Raw genomic sequence first — 25,035 nt, 5'->3', positions numbered from 1 at the left:
GGAAGACAACAATTTCTTTTGGCAGTTATCTTCACAGACATACAGGCCCTTAAAGATTTTATCCTACAAGAATATCAAACAACTCTATCTTTTGTCTCATAATGCATGTAAAATGATGTGTTTAACCTACTTCCACTCTTCTCTCTAGGTCCTTTTTAGTATTTAATGTCTTTCTTGCTGTAAGACAGCTATTTATAGAAACAAAATGCATACAAATTTAATTTCCCAGGGATTATTATTTAATGTACGTGCCTGGATTTGGATCAGTTACTGTCAGAACAGTCTTTAAGGTAGTATCAGAATTCTCCACTACAATTATGATAGTTTAAATGAGGATTGTGGAGACATACAGTTATATCCATGGGCACTGTAACTGCCCTGGAAACACTCATTTTTTTTCTCAATATTGAATTTTTCATTAACTTCATCTTTTACAGTGAGTCCCAGCGCTTAAGTCTAACAACACTAAAAAAACCCCAAAATCTGAATTATTAACTAGAGGACTAGATTGGCTCAATTTCGGATCTTGGACATAGATATTGTAGACACACTACATGTCATGTTTGATAAGCTAAGAGAATGAAGTAAGGTAAGGAATTAAACACCGAAAATAAGGCTATTATTTAGAATTCATCAGATTGTTTATCAAACTTTACCATTTATGCAGTGCATAACAAAATAAACTGAAAACCAAATAAATTTTTGGTCAGTCTTCAAAAGCATCCTTAATTATGCACACTTTCCACTGAGACCAACTTCTATAATATTTCCTAATCTGAAAAGGCACATGCCAAATTTTCCAGTGGCTTTTTATGTGTGGACTAAATACCCACAATTAAACTTTTTTCAGAGTGGATAGGTTTTATTCATTTGAAAAACCTATAAAAACATTTTTAACTGAGATATTAAATATTTTCTCAAACAAAATTTATCTGTTTCTATCTCAAGGTGATGATTTTCTTAACACAAAACAGAATTTATTTTCAAAAATTACACTGGCAATTGATCATGTTAATGGATGAAACTTGTGTCTGGAGATGCAGTGTCAGTCTAATCAGACAAAAAGAGCTTTTTCCATCTAACTTTTAATCTAAGGAAGCTAGATGCTTATAATTGATGGAGAGGAAGTGTTTATCCCTTAATACTATAGTAATGCTAATTGAATTTTACTGAGTGGGTGAGAAATCAGAATTTTTGAATCTGAAAATAAAAATATCTCAGGTTTTATTTTTAAAATTAATCAGCACTAAGGAAAATGCACATGTAGCTGCAAAAAAAACCAAAATAAAACAAAACCAAAAAACCTTGAAGTAACAATTTTAGAATAAAAACCTACAGTAGAAACACTTGAAAAAATACTGTCATTCAATGAAATTTACCTGTCCCAACTCTTCATTGAGGTCAGAAGTGTTCACCAGTGGTCCTTCACCTATATCCTCATCGAACATTTCCTCATCCCATGCAATGAAATAAGAACCAAGAAATTTCTGCATTTCCACAGTGACATACATGGATACAGGAATAATGTAGTTGAAAAGAACCATGAATGCAAGGAAGTCTGTAAAAGCTTGAAGAAACTGCCAAAGAAACAAGACGAAAATACTGCTTTTTCACATACCATTAAAGACTGCAGGATTACTACAAGTATTTACAATTTTGGTTTTTTCAAATAACTTTTCAACAGAAAGCAACACCTTTCATACCTCACACAGTTCAGCACAGGATGCAAACCTTCATGATATATAACATCACAACTGGCATGCAATAGAGCTTTTTCTTTTAGATTTGTTTTTTTTCTTTACAGATATACAGGTGTAGAATAGTGTTGCATAGCACTGTACTGTACACAGCATTATTGTAAAGTTCCAGAGCAACTAATGAGCATTAGTGACTGATGCTCTCTGAGTGCTCGTAACAGAGCAAAATGAAACTAAGCTTTTGAGAGCCATTTTGATGGAGATTCCTACAGTGGATTATTTTGAACATGTCTCTTACAGGACTGCCAATAGCTGTGGGATTCCTTCCAGCCCTTGTATTTCTCGGCAAGAGGTCAATTCTTTAGGAATTTATATAAATAAAAAGCTGCTCCAAAACACTTCCATGAAGCTTTTTATATTAAACCAGACATTTTCTCATCACTTAAATTCACAAATACAACTTAAGGGCAAAAATTTAACATACAAGGTTTCTACAAGTATACTATCTATCACCACAGTCCGCAAAAAAACATGACTGGTATGTAAGCAGGCTGTGTATACTTTTCAGTAGAATCTCTATAAATTAAGGGTTTAGGGAAACTTTCTTGGTATTATAATTTATTTCCATACCAAATTTCTTTTCTTTTCAGGCTCTGTTTTCTGATTATACCATGGCTCATCACGAAATGGTTCGCTCTGCCAGGCGTACTTCAGAACAGTATTTATTAGTGCTTTACTGACAAGAATACAGAGGTATACAACAAGAAATACATTCATTGATCTATAAAAAAAAAAAAAAAGCCAGAATAAGAATTCCATTAGCATCTAAAGTACAGAGTTTATTAGAAAATGTTATACATCAGTCTAATATTTGCTGCAAGTCTAACAATGCTCAGATGTTAAATAGCCCTTCCAAAGTGCTTTTCCAATGACGAAAAAAATTACTGACATTCTTTTACATTTTTCTATTATCAAAACTAATATATTAGTGAAAACAATAGCACAGATAGAATCACAACAGAATAACTGGGCTTGTATCTGCAGACCTTTTCATGCCACTTTGCTGAATCATTATAAGATCACTCACCTAAGTACTTTTATAGAAATATAAAACCAAAAAAGAAGATTTTGCTACGTAGCTGTAATGTTTTAACTCTAGGCAAATCTAAAAAAAGAGCAAGAACATTTTGCATTTAAAATTATATTTTCATTAATGATTAATTAATGAACTAAAAGCCATGGGTTATAAATCAATAACAATAGAAAGAGACACATCATCATCGCTCAGTCACTGTGTAAGAGAGGCTGTCAGCTGGTCAGTACATCTTGCCTCAATCAATGATATCTTGTTTTTCACAAGGCTGGACACCTTACACACAGCTGATGATTTCAGATAGCAGAGTAGGAATAGAAAATAATCTCTATTTTAAAAATAGTAAGCAACCAATGTCAGTTCACTCCTTAAGGACAGCATTGCCTTACTTTCCCATCACATGTCTGGACAGAACTTGTTAATTTTAGCTAAACAATGGAAAATATGCCACAGACAAGCACTGTTACTGCCGCTGATCCAAAGTGAAGTGATAACATTAAAAAAGTTATTTTTACTGAATTCAAGACTTACTTGCGATGAAAAACATTGAATGCTAGGATAATAAAAACCACAACCCTGGAAAACTGTCAGTAAATATATTCTAAACAGTGAAAGAAAGTCTTATGACAAAACATCGTAGCTTAACGAGCTAAGCATTAAATCAAAATGGCTTTATTTTTTTAAACATCTAACAAGAATAATTCAGTATTGGGAACCTCATTTATATGGTGTTACATGACTTGCATTATGAGTAAAAAATTATTTAAAAAGAAGCAAATTTTATGTCCCTCTACCTCTTTTCTTTGTTTAAATCAATGACACATATACTTTCAGAGAAAAAAAAAAATCTGATTTGCACCATTAGAACACGCAGCTTTCAAACCCCAAAATAAGAATTAGAAATCATACTTCTCTACAGCAGATCGCTTCTGTGATTTTGATTGGTAATTTAATGCCATCTTAGTTTCCATGCCAGTGTAGATAGCAACACCTGAAATTAGACAACTTGTTTTATTAAAAATTGCACAATGCAGTAACGTCAAAAGAGCACAGTTCATTAGATTATTATCTCTGTAATTTCTTTAATTCTTTAGTCTGAAAAAATAAACCACAGATTTGGATGATAACCCAAAATTAGAAATGGCTTTATTATCTTGGTACTTAGAAATTTTAAGCAGCATTTAAATCCCATTCCAGTCACAGTTTCCAATTGCTAAAGTGCTTGTATGTAACAACATTAAACATTATAAAAAGTTGTAAAACAAGTTACCCAGTAGAAATCATAAGCCCAGGCTTACTATAGGCTTGTAACCTTGTTTGGTGTTTGTTTATTACTTCAGGGTCCATTAAAATAATCCATAGAAATATTTACCAAAGATTTTTTCTGTGTTCTTTAAAGTGGCTCCTCTAAGAAGCAGATTTTCAGATCCTAATGGCCTGCAAAAGGTAAGTATTACAAAATGTAAATGTTTAGAGAAAACCATCAGTCCTTAGTGGAAGTCACACAAACCAGGAAATTAGATTTACTAAAAAACTTGTATTTTCACAAATTACAAGGCATATTTAAAATTTTAATGTGAAAATTAAAAATCGATAAACAGATGCCTAAAATTAAGCTCACAATTTCACAATTCAAATCTTAAACCAATGCACCTAAACCCAAATAAAGACTCAAAATTCTAATTGTACAGTACTTATTTTCAAAAATATTAATTCTCTTAGTTTTTAGGCTTATATAAACTATGGTGTCCTGTGTGTTATTACTACTTAAGGACAACACACTCCTCCATTTTATTTTAAGTATAAATGGCATACAAGGTATTTTTGACACTTGCTGTAAACATTTTTTAAAATGCCGATAAATACAGCTAAAATAATTTACTGAAGAGTACAGGAATTAATGTAAGGACCTCAGTGAAATTTAAATAATATTTTGGAACACAATATATATACTAATCAACATAAGAGTTCAAAACCTAGGACTACTTTACAGACAGACCACATGCAGAATTCAGATTCTATCTATACAGCAATAAAAAAAACAAACCAAGAAGTACATTCAATATTTCCAAAGGTTATTCAAAGTGCACTTGTGGTATGAAACTACCAAAAAATTAAGAAAATACAAAGAAAGGACCACAATTCTGATGTAAAACTTAAAATTAGTTTCAAGAAACTAGTGGAACAATGTTACATGAATGACCCAGACCAATGGACAGTTTCCACAGCAGACTGTGACAGAAAACAACGGATCTACAGACACACTAAGGTTAGGAAGGCACTTAGCCAGCACTGAGTAACTCCCCACATGCTGGGATCTAGGGTATCACTCCAGCAAGCAGCTTTTCCCTCCTATTGCTTTGCCTCTTAGTGGCAAGAACCAGAACAGTTGCATGCTGCCTTTCTTGAAGACACAGCACTATGGAAAGTTTTAGACAGAGGTACAAACCCACTTAAAAAAGTTAAACACAAAAAAACTACCTGACATGTTCAAACCCTTCCAATCTAAGAAAAATGGAATATTTAAGTGACACTATTTATATTGTTTAGTGCACTACCAAGATCTTATGCTAATGGGGCAGTATTGTACAAGTGCTGTCAAGATCATATCAACATCATTTACAAACTAAATAAATTTCAGATAAAAGTGAAGTCTGTATAAAGACATTAAAATACTAAATAAGATAAATATGATTAGAAGATGAAATATCAATTATTTATGAAATAGCAGGCTGGAATCTTCTAAGAGAAAAATATTCTATCACTAAATCAAAGCAGCACAATGTTGGTGAAAAAAGGGTAATTCTCATTATTGATACTTATTCAACTGTGAAATATTTGAATGCGTAGAAACTCTGGATTTCCCCACCTTGCAATAGGCTCATTCCTATCATGGTAAACATTTATTCGACCAACAAATCTGAAAGGGAAATATACAAGTAGTTTAACAGTACTACTAATAGAGTATTTAAGAAATATTTTCTAGAAAGTATGTATCACAGAACATTTTCCAACTGAACAGGCTGCAATTATCCAGAACATGAACATAAGAGATACATATATATTTATATACACACACTTAAAATATGTAAATACAAAAATACACAGAATGGTAACTTGACATAAATTTTGCATATAAGGAGGTATAAGAGATTATAAAATTAGGGATAAATATTCTAAGTAGACCCATGAACAAGAAATAAAAAGTGTTACTCCCTAAACTACCCAAGATAAGTCAGTGCAATTACTATCTTTTACAACATCTAAAGCCTGCTACTAAATTAAAACCAAAGCAAACACCAAAGCATGGAGCTACTAAGTAATTCTTTCTCTGAATATCTGTCAGTGCATTGTATCTGTATGTGGTGGCTTGGCCCTGGATTGCAGCTGAGCACCCATCAGCCTCTCACTCCTTCCCTCCCCAGCAGGATAGGGAAGAGAATTGAAAGAGCAAAAGCAAGATTTTGACATTTTAGTAAGTGAAGGGAAGAAAACCAAGTGACACAAAGGCAACCACTCACCACCCCCTATGAGCCTGCTGATGTCCAGCCAGTCTCCAAGCAACAGCTGCTTTGGAAGACTGCCCCCTGCTCCCTGGTTTTATTGCTGAGCATGACACTATATGGCACAGATCTCTCTGGTCAACTGAGGTCAGCCATCCTGGCTGTGTCCATCCCCAGCCTCCTAGCCACTCCCAGCCCATTTGCTGGAGGGGCAAAATGCGGAACAAAGTTTGACATTGTGCACAAATTTTGCACCTATAGGTAAAACCATGGTGTGCAATTAACAGTGTTTTAGTCTCAGAGCAACAACACTACACTACACTGGCTGCTATGAAGAGAACTGACTTCATTCCAGCCAGACTTGGTACACTGCGTTTGCCATACCACAGTCCAAGTGGATAACCTAATGCAAAGAGGATTAAGCTGGACATTAGGGTTCTCAAGGGTAGAAGAAACTGGGGAGCTGGTGGGCCTGTTACTACCTCTGAAGCTCAGAGGAGTGGTAACCTGTCTGCTTAAAGAACATGCAACATGGTAGGGCCACATCTGAAGACAGTAATGTACAGTTGGTTATGATGCATTATGATATACAATAACCACATGCCTTTGGAAGAAGATTTACTGCTGTGTTTTGTTGAGAGGTAAAGTTTCAAGTAGACATCAGCAGAGATACAAGCTGATTACCAATAAACATTTTCATAATTTGTATCAACAGTTGTCCCAAAGAATTTCACCATCTGCAATAGCATGAGTTTCAACTTGCAGTCATTCACTTTGAGACCCAAGTACTTAAAAAAAGGGTCAAGCAAGTGATGGACTTGATGCTTCCAGAACCTGTTCTCAAGCAGAGTTCTAAACCAGCTTCTTAATCACCAAGATCACAGAAAACACATACCTTCATACCTCAGAAATAAGCAATGTTTTTTCTGCATCTTCCAACAGCATTTGCTGTCAAAAAAGTGTGTTTTAGCTTGACATCATATTGGTTTTTGTGTATTATTTCAGCTACTTTTTACTGTGGCAGAAAAAACCAAGTGTTCTCTCAATGGTATAGGACTTTCTGTATTACTATTAAGAAAGAAACCTCAAAAGAGGCCTCTCAAGATTTCTCATTAGGTTTAGTGGAATTGTGTACAGTTCTTTTGTTAAATTGTATGACTTTATACAACTGTAAACATTTTTCTTCATGTTCTGCATTAAAGTGTTTTCCTAATCATGATGGTTTCATGCTGTCATTAGCCAGTATTTCAAAGTCTACAGTGTGAGGCTCATGGTTATCAACAGCAGATGAAAATCTGTGTTTCAAATAGTCTTGACAATTTAAATTTAGATCTGATTAGATTAACAGTGGCTTTACTTCGTTATGTGACTAATGAAGATCTCTACCAGGACTAGAAGTGCTTGCCATTTACTTACTGTTCATTTGTGCTAGCATGTTACTATTATCTTCAATCTGCAATATCTTTGCAGGAGTCTTTTTAGGCCACTTCAGCATTTTGTGAGTGTTATTTTAGTTAAAACTAGAAAATATAATCTGTACACCCATTTAACTAGGTACACATAAATGACAATACTTTGCAATACACTGAAAGCAAAGGACTGACTGCCACAGGCAACACCTCCATATTGTGGAACACCCTCTTCCTCTAGAGAACCTCACAAACTGTATGTGACGTACAGAGAGGTGTGGGTGCCTATATCAAGAAGTGTACTAAGTACTAGTAAAGCTTAATTTCTTTCTTATTTTTGTATTAAAAAAAAAAAGAAACTGAAGGTCTAAAATTTTCACCACATTCCTCAGAGGACTGCTTTGTGCCATCCCACTTTGGAAATCACTACCCCAGAGCACACCTAGAGAGCTACCTGCACAAAAGGAGTATGGATGAAGACCTACCTGACTTCAAGCTCACTCTAACCAGAGACATGCAGCCAGTATCTTTTCATTATGATATTTTTACGACTTATTGCTCAGATACCCTAAATTAAACAGGTAAGAATTACTGTCTTACTTATAAAGGTCAGGCTGAGGTTGTTCACATTCAATGGTAGCATGTAGTGCATCGATTTCTTGTTCATTGTGAAATGCCTTTGTGTCTTGAACAGCATAGTAAGTCTGGAATTAATAAAAACATGTAAATAAAATAAAAAAGAACAGATATACAAGACATTAATCTGTACATACACTGCAGTTCAGCATAAAATTTACTAACTTTTATATAACAGCTCGTAATTCAAAATAAGAAGCATCTCTGAAGGCTCCTATTTGGGCATCTTCTTACATGGTCTTTTCCAACCATTTTTTTAATGATTCTACCATGATGTGCCTTGAAGTGTATTTATAAATCAGGTCACAATGAAAACATTTAAGTATAAAAAGTTAGTGTATTACCACTGTAATCTGCATGCCTTTACTGGACACAGACAAAATCACAAACAAACATCTTCAAACTTCACATAAAATAATATTACTTTTAGAGAAATTAAGTCAGATGGTAGAAAGATAAATTACCCAAAGGTACATTAGTGTACCTGCTTACATATAAGCATGAAGTCATATCGTGATCTGTGTCAAAAACTAAAAGCAAACTTGGCCTTAAAAAGGAAATGTAGAGCATTTAATTACTTTGTGACTAGATTCACCATCCAAACCAGTTGTTGTAACGAAACATGTTCCATCTCCTCTACTACTTGATAGGAATATTAAATCACATGGGAATTTTTCATCTTCTTTTACCATTACAATATCTCCAACCTAAGGAAAAAACACAAGAAAATAAAATGCATGTATGTAGCAGCCCATATTTCAGAATTCAAAATTAAAACCTAGATTAACACAAATATTTTGAAAATTCAACAACTTTTATTTACACTAGGATTTTACCATAAGAGTAAAGAACAACAGAGATATCTCTGGAAAACTGAATCATACCTTGTAGAATGACTGAGATCTACTGTTTCTGGCTTTCCTCTACAGGAAACCACCACAAAGTACTGTCTTTTTGCAACATTATTTGAGAGATGGAAGATATTATCCTTATTTTAAGACTAAATACAACAAAACTGTTTCAAAACCACCAAGAGATGTGAGCTGCTCTTAAACACAGCTGAAAAAGCCAATAATTTCATCTGCTGATGAAAACAGGATACATTTTTAGCAGAATTTTTGACTAGAAGTCCACCCTATTTTTATCTGTGTTTAAAGGTGAGCAAAATAATTTTTATTCATGGTAACATAGGCAATATTTTACAGCACGTTAAAATGTTGCAACAGAACAGCCAACCAATTACAAATTCAAAATAATCTTGTAAATCATTCAAGAAGAATGTTTTTCAATATTCAAGAAGAATTTTTGGAGGTTAAACAAGTGGCAAAGACATACTCCATGTTCTAAGGATATCATGGTTTTAATAAAAAATCCTATCAAAAATATGTAATATTTGCTATTTTTCATGTAAGTCAACATCTGTTCAATATACTTTTACATCATAATTTATTGTAAGACTTAGCTTAATCATTGTTCTTGTTATATGCTTATAAAGCTAAATTCCACTATCCTTAGCAGTTGGCAGGAGTCACATAATTCCAGTTAAGCAAAACAGTCTGATAAAAATCAGAAATAGTAACATCTAAAAATAAAATTTTAGAATGATTATAAAAAATTAGTTTTATCTAACTGTATATGTGAGAAAGGCTTTTTTTTTTCCTTAACCAATAGCTATGAAAAATTGCAGATTGTACACACGTCACAGGAGAACACAAACTCTAAGCATACCTGCAACAATCAGGTACGAAATTCTCATTTTCCTCAACTCAAACCAAATAAAAGTACTAACATATAGCATCTTCCTAGAATTTAAAGGTGTTCCAGCACTTGCTGCTGTCAGCTAAGGATGCAAAGAGGACAGGGACAGGTTCTTCCTGGTGGAAAGTGACAGGACCTGAGGCAGTGGGCACAGCCTGGAATATGGGAGGGTTCACCTCATTTTCATTGTGCTGGTGATTGAGCACTGGAACAGTTGCCCAAGGGAGGTAGTGTAGTCTCCATCCTTGGGGAGTCTTAAAACCTGTCTAGATAGGGTCCTGAGCAAACAGCTCCTGGTTGTCCTGCTGGAGCTGGGGGATGGATCAGAAAATCTTCAGAGATGCCTGCAAATCATAGCCGTTGTTGAGCTTGTGTGATTATGTGAAATAGAACTCAGGGTTTCTTCTTTTCCTCCTTTAATCAAGTGTCCTGAGGCTTTAGGTGCAGAGGGGACTACTTTTTACAACCTAATCTGTTTTCTCATGTTATATAGATCTGAGAATTTCACCCATTTACAAATACACATAGATATCCCTTCCTAAGCAAGTATTTTCAAGGTCTGTCTCTCCTATCATTTAGTCACTCAATATGCACCCTCTGAAAGGCAATAAGCAGGGGAGAAATTAAGAAAATATGATTAACAGATTAACCATTAAAATTCAAAATCCAGTTGCATGATACTTGACTATTTTTGTTTGGAATATTTAACTGGATAGTTAACACACCTGGAATTCTCAAGCATGTGATGTCCTGATTTTTATTACCAGGAAGCCCTAGGCAGAAGCTATCCCACTCAAATGGAAGGTCACAGCAGAAAGGCTGTGAACACTGTTGATACACTTATGCCCAAAAACAGCACAGCACAAAAAGACATCCAAACAAACAAAAATAAGAAAATTCCAAACAAATATCTATCAAACTTTATGAATTCTAAAGAAAATAATGTGAAGTTCATCTGCTTACAAAAAAACCCCACAAATCAAGCAGCAAAACTAATTTCTGAAAATATACTGAAAAGGGAATATAGCAGCATTCACAAGGTCAATGAAGAAATTGTGATTTGATGGGTTTTGAGAAAATACTTAGAATGCGTTGTATCTGTATGTACGCATGTATCTCTATACATAGCACTGATTGTAACAATCAGCCTTAATTAAATTATAATGTGCATAATAGTAATTATACCCCATCCCAGAGAGTGTTGAAGGCCAGGTTAAATAATGCTCTGAACAATCTGGTGTAGTGCAAGGTGTCTCTGCCCACGGCACAGGGTTTGGAACTAGATGATCTTTAAGATTACTATCAACCCAAAGTGTCCTATAATTCAGTGATAATCACAGTGGACAGGAAATAGAGGAAAGATAAATTATGACAGAAATTACAAGTTAAAAATGGAAAATGCAAGTAACATTTACGGAAGGAGTTAGTTAATTCCAGTTAAGCAAAACAGCCTGATAAAATCAGCAATAGTAACATTAAAAATAAAATTTCAGAATGACGATAATAAATGAGGTTTATCTAATCTCATTAGACAGGTTTAACTCATTACGAGTTTAATTTTATAAAAATATTTTATTCAGAGGCATAAAACTAAAAATTAGTATACTGTAGGTCTAATCATTAAATTAAATAAATGCTACATCATCATCCTACACTTCTGTAGAACTTGTTTTATGTGTGAAGTGTACAAGAAGGGTGAAAAAGTCTGACTTACAAAACCTGTTAAGTCATAGTTACTTACTCTTAATTTTCGGCTTTGCTTCCTAACCAGTTTACCGTGCTGAATGAAATGAACAGGGCAATGATTTATTGCATTGTCAGCTTTATGTCGGAGCCAATCTTCATAACCCTAGAAAACAGTGAAATGGAACAATGCAGTGATGCACATTTGACTATAAAGACACAGAATAGCTCTAGCTCATAAGAAAAATCTTAAGAATAATCCTTCATTACTTTAAGGGAAAAAGTATTCTCACTAGAACAGATGAAATTGTGATACGTGTCAATACTAGAGTTATGCTGGATATCTATGAAAAAACAAAACCATCTTTTAATGAAGACATTTGGATGAACAAGCATTTTGAAAGTGTAGAACAGTTTCTGGTATTGTTTCTGGCATGAGTTTCTTGCTCATGCTCTATTGACTCAAGTAAGTGCACAGTATTTGTAAAAGCAGACAAGGAGGTAGTAGTGTAGGCAATATATTTTGGAAGAATGGAACTTTATCCTGCAAGTTGATAAAGTGATGACATGACAAAAGGTTGTCGTATTTGATGACTGCCATACAATTAAGCCAAACCTTTTAATTCTATATACAAAATATAGTTGTGAAGAATTTTATTTCAAGAAACGTTGCAGAGTACCCTATTTTTAGTGCTCATTTACCCTATGAATTTGTGTTTTATACAAGCAGACAAACTAAAGGATAGGGAATCTTCAACTTTCTATTGAAAAAGTCCTCCCATATGACAAAGACTGAGACTGACAAAGTCATCAGTGCTTAAGAGACTGAAAATACCACTGTGTAGTCCATAGCATTCTTAGGTCTAACTCTCTTGAGCACATTTGAAAATTCAATGCAGAACAAAAGCATCACTACCTTGGATGCTCTCAAAAATAATCTGGGAACCCACCGAGACTTTAAAACCTTAGTGTATATTTTTCCAGGGGTTGGTACAGCTCCTCAAGAAGGTCTCAAAATCTACAAAAGTTGTTGGTAAGAAAAATCAAGGAAATACACAGAACTGCAGTACCAGGCACAGCATTTATAACCCAGGCTTTGGTAGGTCACTACTAACAGTAAGACTTTAAAGTGTAACATTTTAAAATCTTAGAAGTGGGAAAGCCACACTAAAATACTAGCTCTTGCATATATCACAACTTTCGCTCAACAAGAAGTGCTGAATTTAACTACAGAATATACTCAATTATGAATAGTTACCACTGTAAAGAAACAACTCTCCATAGCTTCTTGGAGACTCATGAAGGAAAAGTCTGTATTTAGCATAAAGACTATGAAGGTAGTAAGTTATATGTTATATACTAATGGACAACTGAAATCTTCCTCTGTTTTGGGTCTATGTGGGGGGAGTTAACTTTCTTCACAGCAGTCCTGTGCTGCTGTGCTTTGTACTTGGGGCTAAACCACTCTTGGTTACACCCCAGTGTTTTGGTACTTCTGAAGTGTCAGCATCAAGGCTTTCTCTTCAACCTTCTCCCACAGCAAACCAGCAGGCTGGGGGTGGCGAAGAGCCTGGGAGGGGGCATTGCTTGGACAGCAGAACAAACTGACCCAACTCTCTCTTTAGTTTTACTTTTGTTCACGACATTACTCACCTGTTTGATAGCTGTGACAGTGATGACAAACAAAAGTGGAAGTCCACTTGTAACTGGACTAGTAGGTGTATCAATAATTAACTGCAACAAAAAGAACAAATATTTTCTGGTTACGTTTTTGTGAATGTAAGCAGTCAATCCTTCAAGCAAGATCTCCCAAGTTATTTCATCAATATGTAACAGGGCATATCAAGGGATTTTATTTGAAAAAAACAGTACTTCAATAGAACTTTAAGCATGTGTACTAACTACACAGACAAAAATTTGAAAACTGGATTCCATAAGAAGATACAATTCTGTAATTAGATCACATTAACATCAGATGTTAATGCCTCATAAAAATATTTGTTTGCAAGACCTTAAGGTAGTATTAGACTGGAAAGCTGCAGCTTTGGAAGCAGAATTACGGAGCACCATTAGAAATTAGCATGGCACTGGCTTTACATGTTATACAATAAAGCTGTTCTTAGGCATGCAAAGAGTAAATTATGAAATACTGAGCTGGGGCTTCTGCAAATATAAACAAAGAGGCAGAATTCACAGAGGGAGTACAAATGACAAAATATAAGTTGTCCTGGGAATCTGCACTGCTTTTTTTCTGCAGAATCTGGTCTGCAAAGCAATACAGCTTTTCACTTAGTAAGATTTTTATTATTTAACACAATAAGTGACTATGACAGGTTTAGAATCAAGATACCTAGAAAGCAGTGCACTAGGTATTCATGGGACTAATTTCAAAAAAAATTATTTTTGTACCTCTGTAAGCAAGCATCATATCAATACCTATTATTTCAGTTCTCACAGGCTCTGATCACAGTACAGTTGGAAAATGGCTATTGAGACATTATTTTGTTATAAACTAAATTATTTTTGCAAAACAAATAAAACTGTGTCATCAACAGATTTTATGGGAACAGTTTTACTGATCTGGATGTTTATTACAAATTAAAAATTACAGACATTCTTTTCATTTTTTTCAAGACATGTCTTGCCATCCAACTAGTGATGCTATCAAATTCTCTTCAGATGAAATTCACATTGACAACCTAGAAATTAAATAAAACCCCTTTTATCACAACATCAGTGTAAAACTATTTACCTCCATGGTCACCAAAATCAGTTAATTTTAAAACATTTTTCAATTTCTCCCTATTTTAGAAAGAGCACAGAACTTACTAGAAAATGGGGATAGCTTACCTGAACAAGGAAAATGATGAGAAAATAGAAGTTAGCTATCCTTCTGAATTGCTCAAACAAATTTTTTGGTATAAAGTTCCAAAACGTGTACTGAAAACAAATGCACATATTATGAGTGTTTGTGAAGGCAATATTATTCACATTCAATTTTATAACTCACTATTTCAAGATTACAACAAGAAGTAAGAACAAGATTACAACAAGATTAGAAGAAGAAGCAGGAGTGTTTTCATTACTTAGTTTAAAAATTTACTGAATTTGAATCTTAATTGACAATCACGTATTCTCAGAATAGTATAGTTTTTCTGAACCGTGATAATCTTTGTACTAGGGATTGTAATAACTTTTAACTAGTAACAATACTTGTCCAGAGTTAGTTAGTTATGGAATGGTTTATTTAATGGCACCTTAGTGATTTCAAAGAGCAGTTATAATTCACTTTTATGTTATGTTCATGACTTGAGATAGGTGGCACTCAGAGTTAACTACACAGTAATAGGAAAACAACCAAATAAAAGCTGTCAGCTCCTCTTTTGTTCCTCGGCAAGGACACAAAAAATACTCTTGAAGATAAACTACAGTGGTGAATAAGAGTAAGTGGCTGCATATTTCTGTACTGATCTTACAAATTGCCACAAGTGCTTTAAAATGACATAAGAAACAATATATAAAGCTGCAAACAGAAAATGTAAAATCTTCAAATATACAAAGTCACGTAAAAGTGGAAAAGGAGCTTAACATCATCTAGTCCCCATCCCCTGCCCTGCAGCAGGTTCAACTACAGCCTTTTACACAGCTCACTCTGTAGCTTCAGAAACACATTGCAAGGATTGCTTATTGGAACACATGTAAAAAACATCAGCTAAAACTCTGTGAAAAGGTTTGAAAAATGGCTTGAGAAAACTAGCACTGCATCATCTTATTATCCAAATTATCCTTTGACACATAATAAAATGACAACTCCAATAAAACTTTCATTTCAAACGAGATGGGCTAAGAAGCTTATCCTAATTTACTTGCTCTGTTACAAATGTGCCTTGTCTCCTCTTGGCAGATTGCACTTATACTTGCTGATAACCGAATTATTCCATGAGCTAGACATCTTCTGAATTTTGCCCTGAAGGCAAACACAGACAGAGCTCCAAAAGGAAAGTACTTCTATTATATCTAAAGACAAAAAGTATCCATGAGAAATATGCTTTAAATGTATATGAAACCCCATTATATAGAGCAATCTTTTTACCTTATAGGAATTAAAGCCTAAACATGTGTAAGACATAGGAATGAAATGTTCTTCTATTGTGTCCCAAAAATCAGTATCTATCCTAAATATGCCCTAAGTTACCACTTAATCCTGCATAATAGCTACTTCAGCATTAAATCACCTGTGAGCAAACCAAAACTCAGGCAGGCAGACATGCAACAGTTAGAAAATCAAGTGTTCTAGTCTTGCAATCAGAACACTTTTCATCAGGCAGGAATGCAGTTTGCACTACCCACTATCCAGCTACGTGGAATTTTCAAAGAGAACAAGTAAGACTTGATTATTTTTCCTTGCAAAACAATGCTGATCATTCAAAACTGCTATTATGATAGATGACCGTATGGATTCTATTAAATGACAATAATTGCGTATTTTCATCATTATCAGGTAAGTTACCTTTGTTTTCTAACTTTATCCATTTATTTTTTAAGAATCTCTACCTGCTGGGATAGAAAAATGAAAAGCATTTGTTTCCGTTTTCCTGCTTCGATTTTTTGATAGAAATACTATTTTTCCCATGGTAAAGGGTCATCTTTAAAAGTTTGATGATTAAGACAAGCCCCTCAAACCACCATTCATTAAATAAAAATGTAATCTCTTATGTAGTAATTTCCACTTTGTATCTCCTACAGGGTTATCTGACTAAACGTCTGGTAATAGCATTTTACTGTTGGACTAGATATTTAAAATATCTGATTAAGCAAGTAAATCAATTAAAACAACAATCTTTGAAAAGGTTGTTCATCTTTACACTTAGTATCCAATCCTTCTTATATTCTAACCTTAGCTCACTGCTTTCCCTGCCAAGATGTGGTCTACCACAGCTCCACCTTTAATCAGCAGCCCTCTTAGGTGAATAAAAGTGAGTAAGATGAGAACAAATCACTTTTATGGTTGAGAAGTGCTTCCTAAAATGGATGCTTCTTTAACACTTCTTAAGATTTTATTTTCAATCTGACAAATTTTTAGCACTTTATGACTCTGGGTTTTGGGGATACTAAGTATGTCTTTATTCTGCCCATTCATCTTCAACAGAGCAGTAATGATTTTTGCAGTTTAGGCAAGAAAGCACACTAAGATGTCTAGACAGACCTTCCCTTACCCAAGCCATTAGTAGCTCAGAGCAGTATCTACAAATGGGCAAGTAATGTTTAATCAACATAATCACTCCCCAGAGAAGCAACAGAGGGGCTGCCACTCAGAACAAGATTTATCTCATGACTGCTGCATTCAAGGTAGTTTCTCTATCCTAGTTAGGCAGGAACAAACCAAAAAATTTTTAAAGGAAAGTCATTAAAACCGATGATATTAAATCCATCGGATTACTCTGCTGAGAGTTAATATCATCTCTCTTCTTCAGATAATTTCTAGTCATGCTCTTTGTAAACCCTTGAAAAGTAGTTTATGTATATTTAACTACCTTTTTATTCAATATAATTCACTTGAAGGATATGTTTATCCCAACAGTTACACACTATTTAGATAAGCTTTCAAGTTGGAGATGACTTAACTGATCTTTTCCAAGTGCAACAAAAGACCTAAGGCCAGAGCACATGGGTGCTTTTTGCATAGGGGAAGCAACACATCAGACACCAAGCAGTAGTAGTTATGCATGCAGCCAAAAGAACAACACACGGTGCCAACAGATGCATCTGAAGCACTGTGCAAGAATCTGTAAGATTAATCTGGTGTCAAAACAGCATCATTCAAGTAGATTTGCTTCCCACTTAAAATTGCAGTAGCATTTGCAGTGCTGGCACATTCCTGCCTACGCCCCTGGCTCCATCTTGCTCTTTACTGATACCATCTTGCTTTCAGCTACAACACCTCTTTGTCAGAGCCAGTAACACTAATTCAAAAATGTAAAATACAGTGCTTCTTCACACTGTATTTTGACCTTTTCATCTGGCATCTGCATGCCAGAATTTTGGCTCATGTTTCAAGCTTCTCTTTCCACCCTAAGAGGCAGATATTTTCTTAAAAAAAAGGGGTGAGTTTCTTAAGTAATCACTTTACATCAAAAGCTGAAGCTGTATGAAAAAGCACTTCATACTGAATTTTGCCAACACCTCAGTTTCTTAGAGATCTGTTTTAAATAGTCGCCACCTCTCTTCTAACACACCCTGATTTCACTCTTTTCACTCAACCTTTTTTACTGTTTCTTGTAAATGTTTTAAACTATTACAACAACAAAAAAAATCTACTATATTGGTTTAGCCCTGGTTCATAGACATCTTCCTATGATGAGTTTCATCCCTTCTGCAAAAAAAAAATCCATCCTGAGGATAATAAAATCAGGATAGTAGAGAGAAAAGCTCATCTTTCAGTCATTTGTGTCCTATTGCATTACAGAGGCTAGCTGCAACTGTGACAGTGTCCATGGTGACTTCAATAATTTTAATATACACATTTTTGTATCAATTACCAAGAAACAATGTATTCTTAAAGCTGTAGTTTAAAAACTAGATTGCAGGCACCTGTGCATATCATAGAACATAGTTTGGGTGGAAAAGGACGTTCGGGATCTTCTCAAGCATCTAGTGCCAACCTCCCTGCCATGGGCAGGGACACCTTCCACTTGACCAAGTTGTTCCAAGCCCCACCCAAACCAACCTTGAATGCTTCTAGAGATGCAGAATCTACAACGTCTCTGGATAGCCTGTTCCAGTGCCTCACCATCCTCAATGCAAATCTGAACCAATCCTCTTTCAGCTTCAAGCCTTTCTCTCTTGTCCTTTCACTTAATGCCCTTGTAAAAAGTTCCTCTCCAGCTTTTTTTGTTGTCTCCTTTTAGGCACTTTTAGGACGTAACATTTTCTATATAACACCAGCTTACATAGCATTATGTTACTAAAAAAATATAAATATTACACATATTATATATGTACAGGTAGCCTTCTTCAACAGAAGAGCCGAAAAACGCCTGATCAAAAGTTTCACTGTTTCTTTAAAGGCAGTTTTAGTTATAAAAGTATTACTTTAAAACACCATTTGTCTATCAATACAGAGAACTGGTAGAGAAAACTATAGCAAAGGGTATATAAAAAAACAGGAAATCAATAATTATCTGAAACCATAAAAAATGAGTTGAGAGTATGCCTTGTCTAACTCAAGTGACTTGCTTATACACATACAGGAAGTTTGTAGCAGAACTCATCTATATTCTTTAATGTATTAAACTAACATCAAGACTGTGACTCGAAGCAAAAAAATTCAGACTTCTGTGCTTATATGCTACTCAACAGAACTGTAATATTTTGAAAAGTGTTGTGTCATATTTATGACAATTTGGAATGAATGTAGAAAGACACAGTATTTTAACAAAAGTATTAACATCTGCACAATCTGCACTGTGTTTATCACTCCATTGAGGGAGGAACTCCTGTTTCCCCACATCACAAGGTCATTCACAACACAGGGATCAGTGAAAGCTCTGCTACATTTAGGGCTTTTACAAGCAAATAACCATCACTATAGGTTCAGAGAAAGTGAAAAAATTAAACTGATTTGGGGAAGTTAGATCAAATGGTACACTTGATGAATAAACATACATATTTTGGCATAGGATTTCTTAAAAACAGTTGGTGATAAAACAGGACTTCTATTATAAACAAGTCTATCTTTAGTAGTTCCTGTTCAGCAACTCTCAGTCTTATTATATAGATGCTATTAAACTCCAGGAGCTCCTCTGACAAAGAAATCCCCCAGCATCTGTAATTATGTAATTATAGTTTTCAAAAAGAAAAAAACCCAAAACCTTACAGCAAGGATGACTGACTGAAGACAGAAGTCACAGAGAATCCTAGGAAAACAGAAGAAAGAACATGTGCAAACAAGCAAGCTTCACTTTCTCACTAGTAAGGAAAGAAGAATTATACCTGTCTTCCCTGGCATTAGGTTTGGACCTGTTGTTTTCCTTCCTTATTTTGCTTCTCTTTCACTACACGAAGTCTCCACACTGATACAAAAAACTTAAAAGGCTCTGTTAGGGGCAGTACCACCAGAAGATAAAATACTGCTAATAACCCGGGACTGAGCCATGGGAAGCGTAAATGGCTTCTCCTGGGAACACAAGGGAGGTTTCAAAGAGCCTCTGACCTGGCAATCCCATGCTGAGCAGGATCATCAAGAGCAAAGAAGAGCTTTTCCTTGCTCTCTCTAGGCACCGACAGTTATCCCCAGAAGGAAATTGTATTACTGTGCCTGGAAGAAGTGCACATTCATGCACTCCCATCGCAGCTCAGACATTGAGATCTCCGAGCTGGCCCCTTTGAGAGTCCAATTGATTCAGAAGCATTTAAGCTTTAGTGCTAGCCAAATCCATTTACTCTTTTCATCTCTAACTCCTGCCCCATTCAGTCTCTGGGCTGGGCACACCTGACTCTTCAGCCCTTGCAGCATCAGATCTGACCTCCTGCTTCCCCCTGTGGGGCTGGGAGTCGAGGGATTACCCAGGCAGAAATGGAGAGCTCAGCATTACAGCTGCTTTCAGAGTAGATCAGTAAAAGACACACACAACACTCGCAGCATTAGTCCCTGTCCCATACATATTTCTATCTACCCACCCTCTTTGCCCCTGCAGAGTATGCTACACAATTATTTATCAGCTTCATAAACACATGACCATGCCTCTTTCCATTGTGGGTTTTGGATGCTTTTCTGACGTTCAAATGTCATTGCTCAAGGCTGTGTTGGAACTCATCTTGAAACTGCTATGTCATGGCCAGACAAAGCCTTGCAGTTGTGAAGCATGACCTTGGAAAGTGTGGGACAGCCTAGGTCTCTGCTGGGTTCCAAGTAGCTCATCTTGATAGAGGTGGTTTAGTATTTCCTTAAGCTTCAGTCTTAACATTTCTTCTAAATGTGGCAACAAAATGAGGAATCAGAGCATACCCAGTCTTTGCATGTTTATAATAGCACTATGAGCAAGTGATGCAGGGAAGAGGTACAGTACAAGGGCATGAATCTCTGCTGAAAGAAAGGAATATTTCAACAACATCTGCTGAAACATGTCAGAATTACTTAACTTTATTAAACTGTTAGTCACTGTGATTAATTGTGAGTCATCTCAATCAGATTAGCACGGAAGGTAGCTAAGGTTTCCCTTACAATGTATAGGATTCCCAATACACAGCATTACTGTCTCAGGCCACTATCACAGAAACCAATGTTTGAATCAGTATTTGATGAAAAGTCCTAAGGAAACAGGCAGACAACAGAAGACTGAATCACTTGTGCAACAAACCAGGATCATCTAGGCTCCATTAATATAGCTTACAGCATTACAAAGTAGGAACTAACAGTAGAACTGTTTTCCCACCAGAGTTCAACTTACTGCTTTTCTATAAGGAAGACCAGGAAATAAAGCTACAGCACAAATGAGCACTTTATAATTTCATGTGTAATTTACTTCTAGTAGCACTTCTTTAGGGCAAATTCTTCAAGTAATAGTTCTGCATCCACTGTAGAGTCAATCTCGTATTTCATGCAAGAGTCATATCCCACTACTCTTCAGTAGCATCCTCCAGGAGCATAACCCCTGCTTGCCTCCAATTATGTTGGCGACTCAGTCACAAGTGGGTTCTGTAGCTGTAAAATTTCTCTTTATTAAATTATGACAGTAAAAGTTTGCAGCTGGACAGGACCACCAAGGCAAAAATACTGTGTGTTGATTACCCACAGACTGAAATGAAGAGTAAAAGCCTTTTTAAGTCTCCTTAACCCAGCTTCCTTTATTGGGTGGTATTGGGGGGGAGGGAAATCTGTTCTCCTGCCTAAGGTTTGTGAATTTTCTAATTTTGCCAGGTCAGGTTTGTCAGAGACACACAAGAAATTCTTATGGCTCTCATTAAATGGGCTAGAACCATCCAGGAATTTTTGGAATTTTTGTCTCTTTATGTTTTTTTTGTTTGGTTGGTTGGTTTTTTTGGAGGGGGGGGTGCTTCCAAAAGCCATAAGCAGCTGTAATTAAACATGTTCCTATGAACTCCATGTTGATGCCTAAAAAAAAAAATTATTTTCAGTACAATTTTTCCATGTGTTCAAGGGAAATGTACACATCCAATCAGTCTTCAATTCATTGACTCAGTAGAACAAGAAGTGCAAATCCCTACTTTGTCAACAAATGAGCTCCCTCAAGCATATTAATTCTATAAAGGTATTAGATTAACTTCAGGAAAAGGGAATTTGGATATTGAAAAACATTAAATTAAAGCAAGCTAAAAACACCATCATGCCACTACATAAATCCATAGTTTGCTATGTATTGAATGATTTGTGCATGTTTGTACTGGCTTGGGAAAAGGTACAGACCAAACCTGAGCAAAAGCATGGAGCAGCTTTCACACAAACAATTAATGAACAGGCTAAGGCTATTCCTCCTGGAAAGGAATATGGTGGAACACCATCAACAGAAACAAGTTCATGAACAGGGAATAACAGTCATTGTTATGTAATGACTGGATTCAATAATTTGGAATATGAACTCAAATTAGCAGTAAGATTTAAAATGAAGCCTCATGATTTCTTTTGGCAAACATTTCTACAACTGAACTATTCTTTATTCTGAGAATTAACATGTACTTAAAAAGTATTGAAGGAATTCACAGAGGAGAAATGCATTAAAGACTACTAAATACAAAATCATACTCCCAGCACAATAATATGAAGCCTGAACCTTAAGGGAGTTTTGTACTATAAAGTTATTTTATAATTTATTCGTTTTTCCAAAAAGTAAAATCCTGTTTCAGAAATAAGAGGTTGTTTCTCACTGTGTTTTGGTAGCTGCTATTGCTGCTATTCCTTTTAATCTGTAAATTCTACCAAAAAGTAAATAGTATCAGAATGTATATAATTTTTTTTCAGAAAAGATCAAGCCACCTCCCTGCCAATTCAATTACTTTCTTTCTTCTACCTTTGAAACGTTAGGGTTTTTCTACAAGCTGACATTTTTCCATTCTGCAGCACCATCATGTGATAAATTCAATCAAGGGCACATAACAGCCACTTCAAAGGCCAACACCCAAGGCAGCTGAAGTAGCTTAAAGTTAAATCAACAAAAAAATACATGGTGCAAAGGTCACTGTCTCTAGAATGTAAAAGGAACTTCATGCACAGCCCAGAAGACATGAGATTTTGTCTTTTACTACTTCAACCTGCACCTTTTGCAATATATTGTTAATATCATAATTGAATTAACACATCAAATCTTTAGAACACTTCTGTCTAGCCAAGGTCTGCCCCTGTATAATTTTTCACAATCATGGATGTATCATTAAGCAGACAGAGCATTAATCATATTCCACAGTGACACTGCAACGTACATGAAATATCTCTCTGGACTTGAATCAAAGTATTACCTTGCTGACAGCAGGAAGCCTCCGGTGAAGTATAGCAAAGTGCACCTTTGGAAGGACCAGTAAAGTCTAAGGTTCATATTACTGCTAGCTGATGTCTTTTTCAGAGCATATGACATGACATTTTTTAGTAAAGCAGCATACAGACAGACTAATTAATGACATTTCCTCATGCTTTTCAACTACCCTTTTTAGAAACTCAGTTTGTCTTAAACTGGTAAAGTCTATACTTGGAAACTTAAGAGTTCTTCATCCTTGAAGAGCAATCATACACCTTCTTACATAAGCACTAAACACCTATAAAAGCTCAGCTGAAAGTTATTGTCTGTATTGCTGATGAAAGATGAAGGAAGTATCCTTCATGGTTGAGGTAACATTATACAGACATGTACATTTACTCTATTCTAACAATTATGTACTTGACCTCTTAATTTTGCACATTTGAGCATTTAGTAGGAAATCATGTCTGCTTTCCCTGAATTGTAATAGGTGCCTCCTCCAGAGAGTTCATGAACAAGCAAAGGACTAGAATGGGTGAAAGGGTAAGAGGTAGCAGCTTACAGAACCAGAACAAATGCTGGTCAGGCCACAATGGTGCTTTATTCAAGCTGTCTGGGATGCAGCATGGGAATAACAGTTTACTTGAAAGGGACAGCATAGGAAGTTTTCATATACAGGCAACAGTCATCAAAAACAGCTTTCAGCAGTCTAAGGAACTGTTAAATATTATAAAGCATTTATATGAATTCTGTTCCCTCCTGAAATATCACCACTGTATTTACTTCCACAAAGACAACCTATATTTTATTTTTTAAATGAGGTAAAGTTTAATTAATAAACAGAACTAAGAAACATCATGTATATATAAAATGTCTGTTTTTCCACTAATACTTTTTGTTTACGAAAAGCTATTTACAGTTACAGTTCACAGCTAAATAGCTAAACATTTAAAATATGTAACTGAATATGCTTTATATCCAAATAAAAATATAGGGAAGTCTCTGTTCTGAACTCATTGAAGTCATACATATTTACCAGTTGCTGGCAAGAATTCCCTAGTTCAATGCACATTTAAGTCATACTTAAGAAATCTTACTCTGAAAAGCAAAGCAACTTGCAACTTCCACTAACTTAATAATCACAAGATGTCAAAACATAGTTGAACAGGATTTTTTTTTATTTCAAGAAAAGTATCAGCAGTAAGTTCAATGGCTTTATGTACATTCATCTCAGATGAGATCAAAAAAAAGTAAGAAAAATGTCAGAGTACAGAAATTTGCATTGTGTTTTCCCTTCCATAATTCAAAAGGCAATACCCTGTGTAGAGCACAGGATTTGCCACTGTATCTGACTGTACCTCAGCTGTACTTCCATGTGCCTTACTTTGCAAGCATTCTATCTAATTAAAAATGCCTAAATACTACACTGCTTCTTAGCACATTTTCTTTGAATGAAGTATGGTAATAAGCAAGTAAATAGAAAATCTCATATGAGAACTGACACACCATTTGTGAAAAGTCTGGTTCTCATTATGTTAATGGCTGGCAAGTGTTCAGGTCCATGAGGGTAATAATCACTCAGTTCCTTGAGATCAAATGCTACCAAGGTTCTTAAAATGGCTGGGGATTTGAGACATATTCAAAAATAAATTCTCAGTAAAGGAGATATTATTTTGAATTGATTATTTCACATTAGCTGAAGGTATGAGCTCATGAAGATTAAAATGTGAGTATATTGCAAACTTGGGAGTTATTGAGTTGTTAGCCATACATCATGTGCAAGCATTC

At 35.3% G+C, this 25,035-nt stretch overlaps 1 protein-coding gene across 8 annotated transcripts in view; it reads right to left on the bottom strand.

Moving 5' to 3' along the window:
- ATP11A (ATPase phospholipid transporting 11A) overlaps positions 1–25,035 on the bottom strand; it is a 115,668-nt gene that overhangs the window by 33,867 nt on the left and 56,766 nt on the right. For all 8 annotated transcript variants that reach the window (XR_015774652.1, XM_088067924.1, XM_088067933.1 and 5 more), the window contains exons 3-12: positions 14,630–14,719; positions 13,433–13,513; positions 11,838–11,945; positions 8,917–9,045; positions 8,303–8,406; positions 5,660–5,710; positions 4,163–4,227; positions 3,700–3,781; positions 2,328–2,478; positions 1,380–1,577 (exon numbers count right to left, since the gene is read on the bottom strand). Coding sequence is in view for 7 of the 8 variants with exons in the window: in XM_088067924.1 (XP_087924050.1) it covers positions 1,380–1,577; positions 2,328–2,478; positions 3,700–3,781; positions 4,163–4,227; positions 5,660–5,710; positions 8,303–8,406; positions 8,917–9,045; positions 11,838–11,945; positions 13,433–13,513; positions 14,630–14,719 (1,059 nt within the window). In the remaining variant the exon portion in view is untranslated. The remainder of the gene's footprint in view (positions 1–1,379; positions 1,578–2,327; positions 2,479–3,699; positions 3,782–4,162; positions 4,228–5,659; positions 5,711–8,302; positions 8,407–8,916; positions 9,046–11,837; positions 11,946–13,432; positions 13,514–14,629; positions 14,720–25,035) is intronic.

Source organism: Pseudopodoces humilis, chromosome 2 (genome assembly GCF_049639895.1).
Source record: "Pseudopodoces humilis isolate 2021_Gansu_Grassland_sample_001 chromosome 2, ASM4963989v1, whole genome shotgun sequence".
Classification (NCBI taxonomy): domain Eukaryota; kingdom Metazoa; phylum Chordata; class Aves; order Passeriformes; family Paridae; genus Pseudopodoces; species Pseudopodoces humilis.
This window is presented reverse-complemented; position numbering and strand designations above follow the sequence as displayed.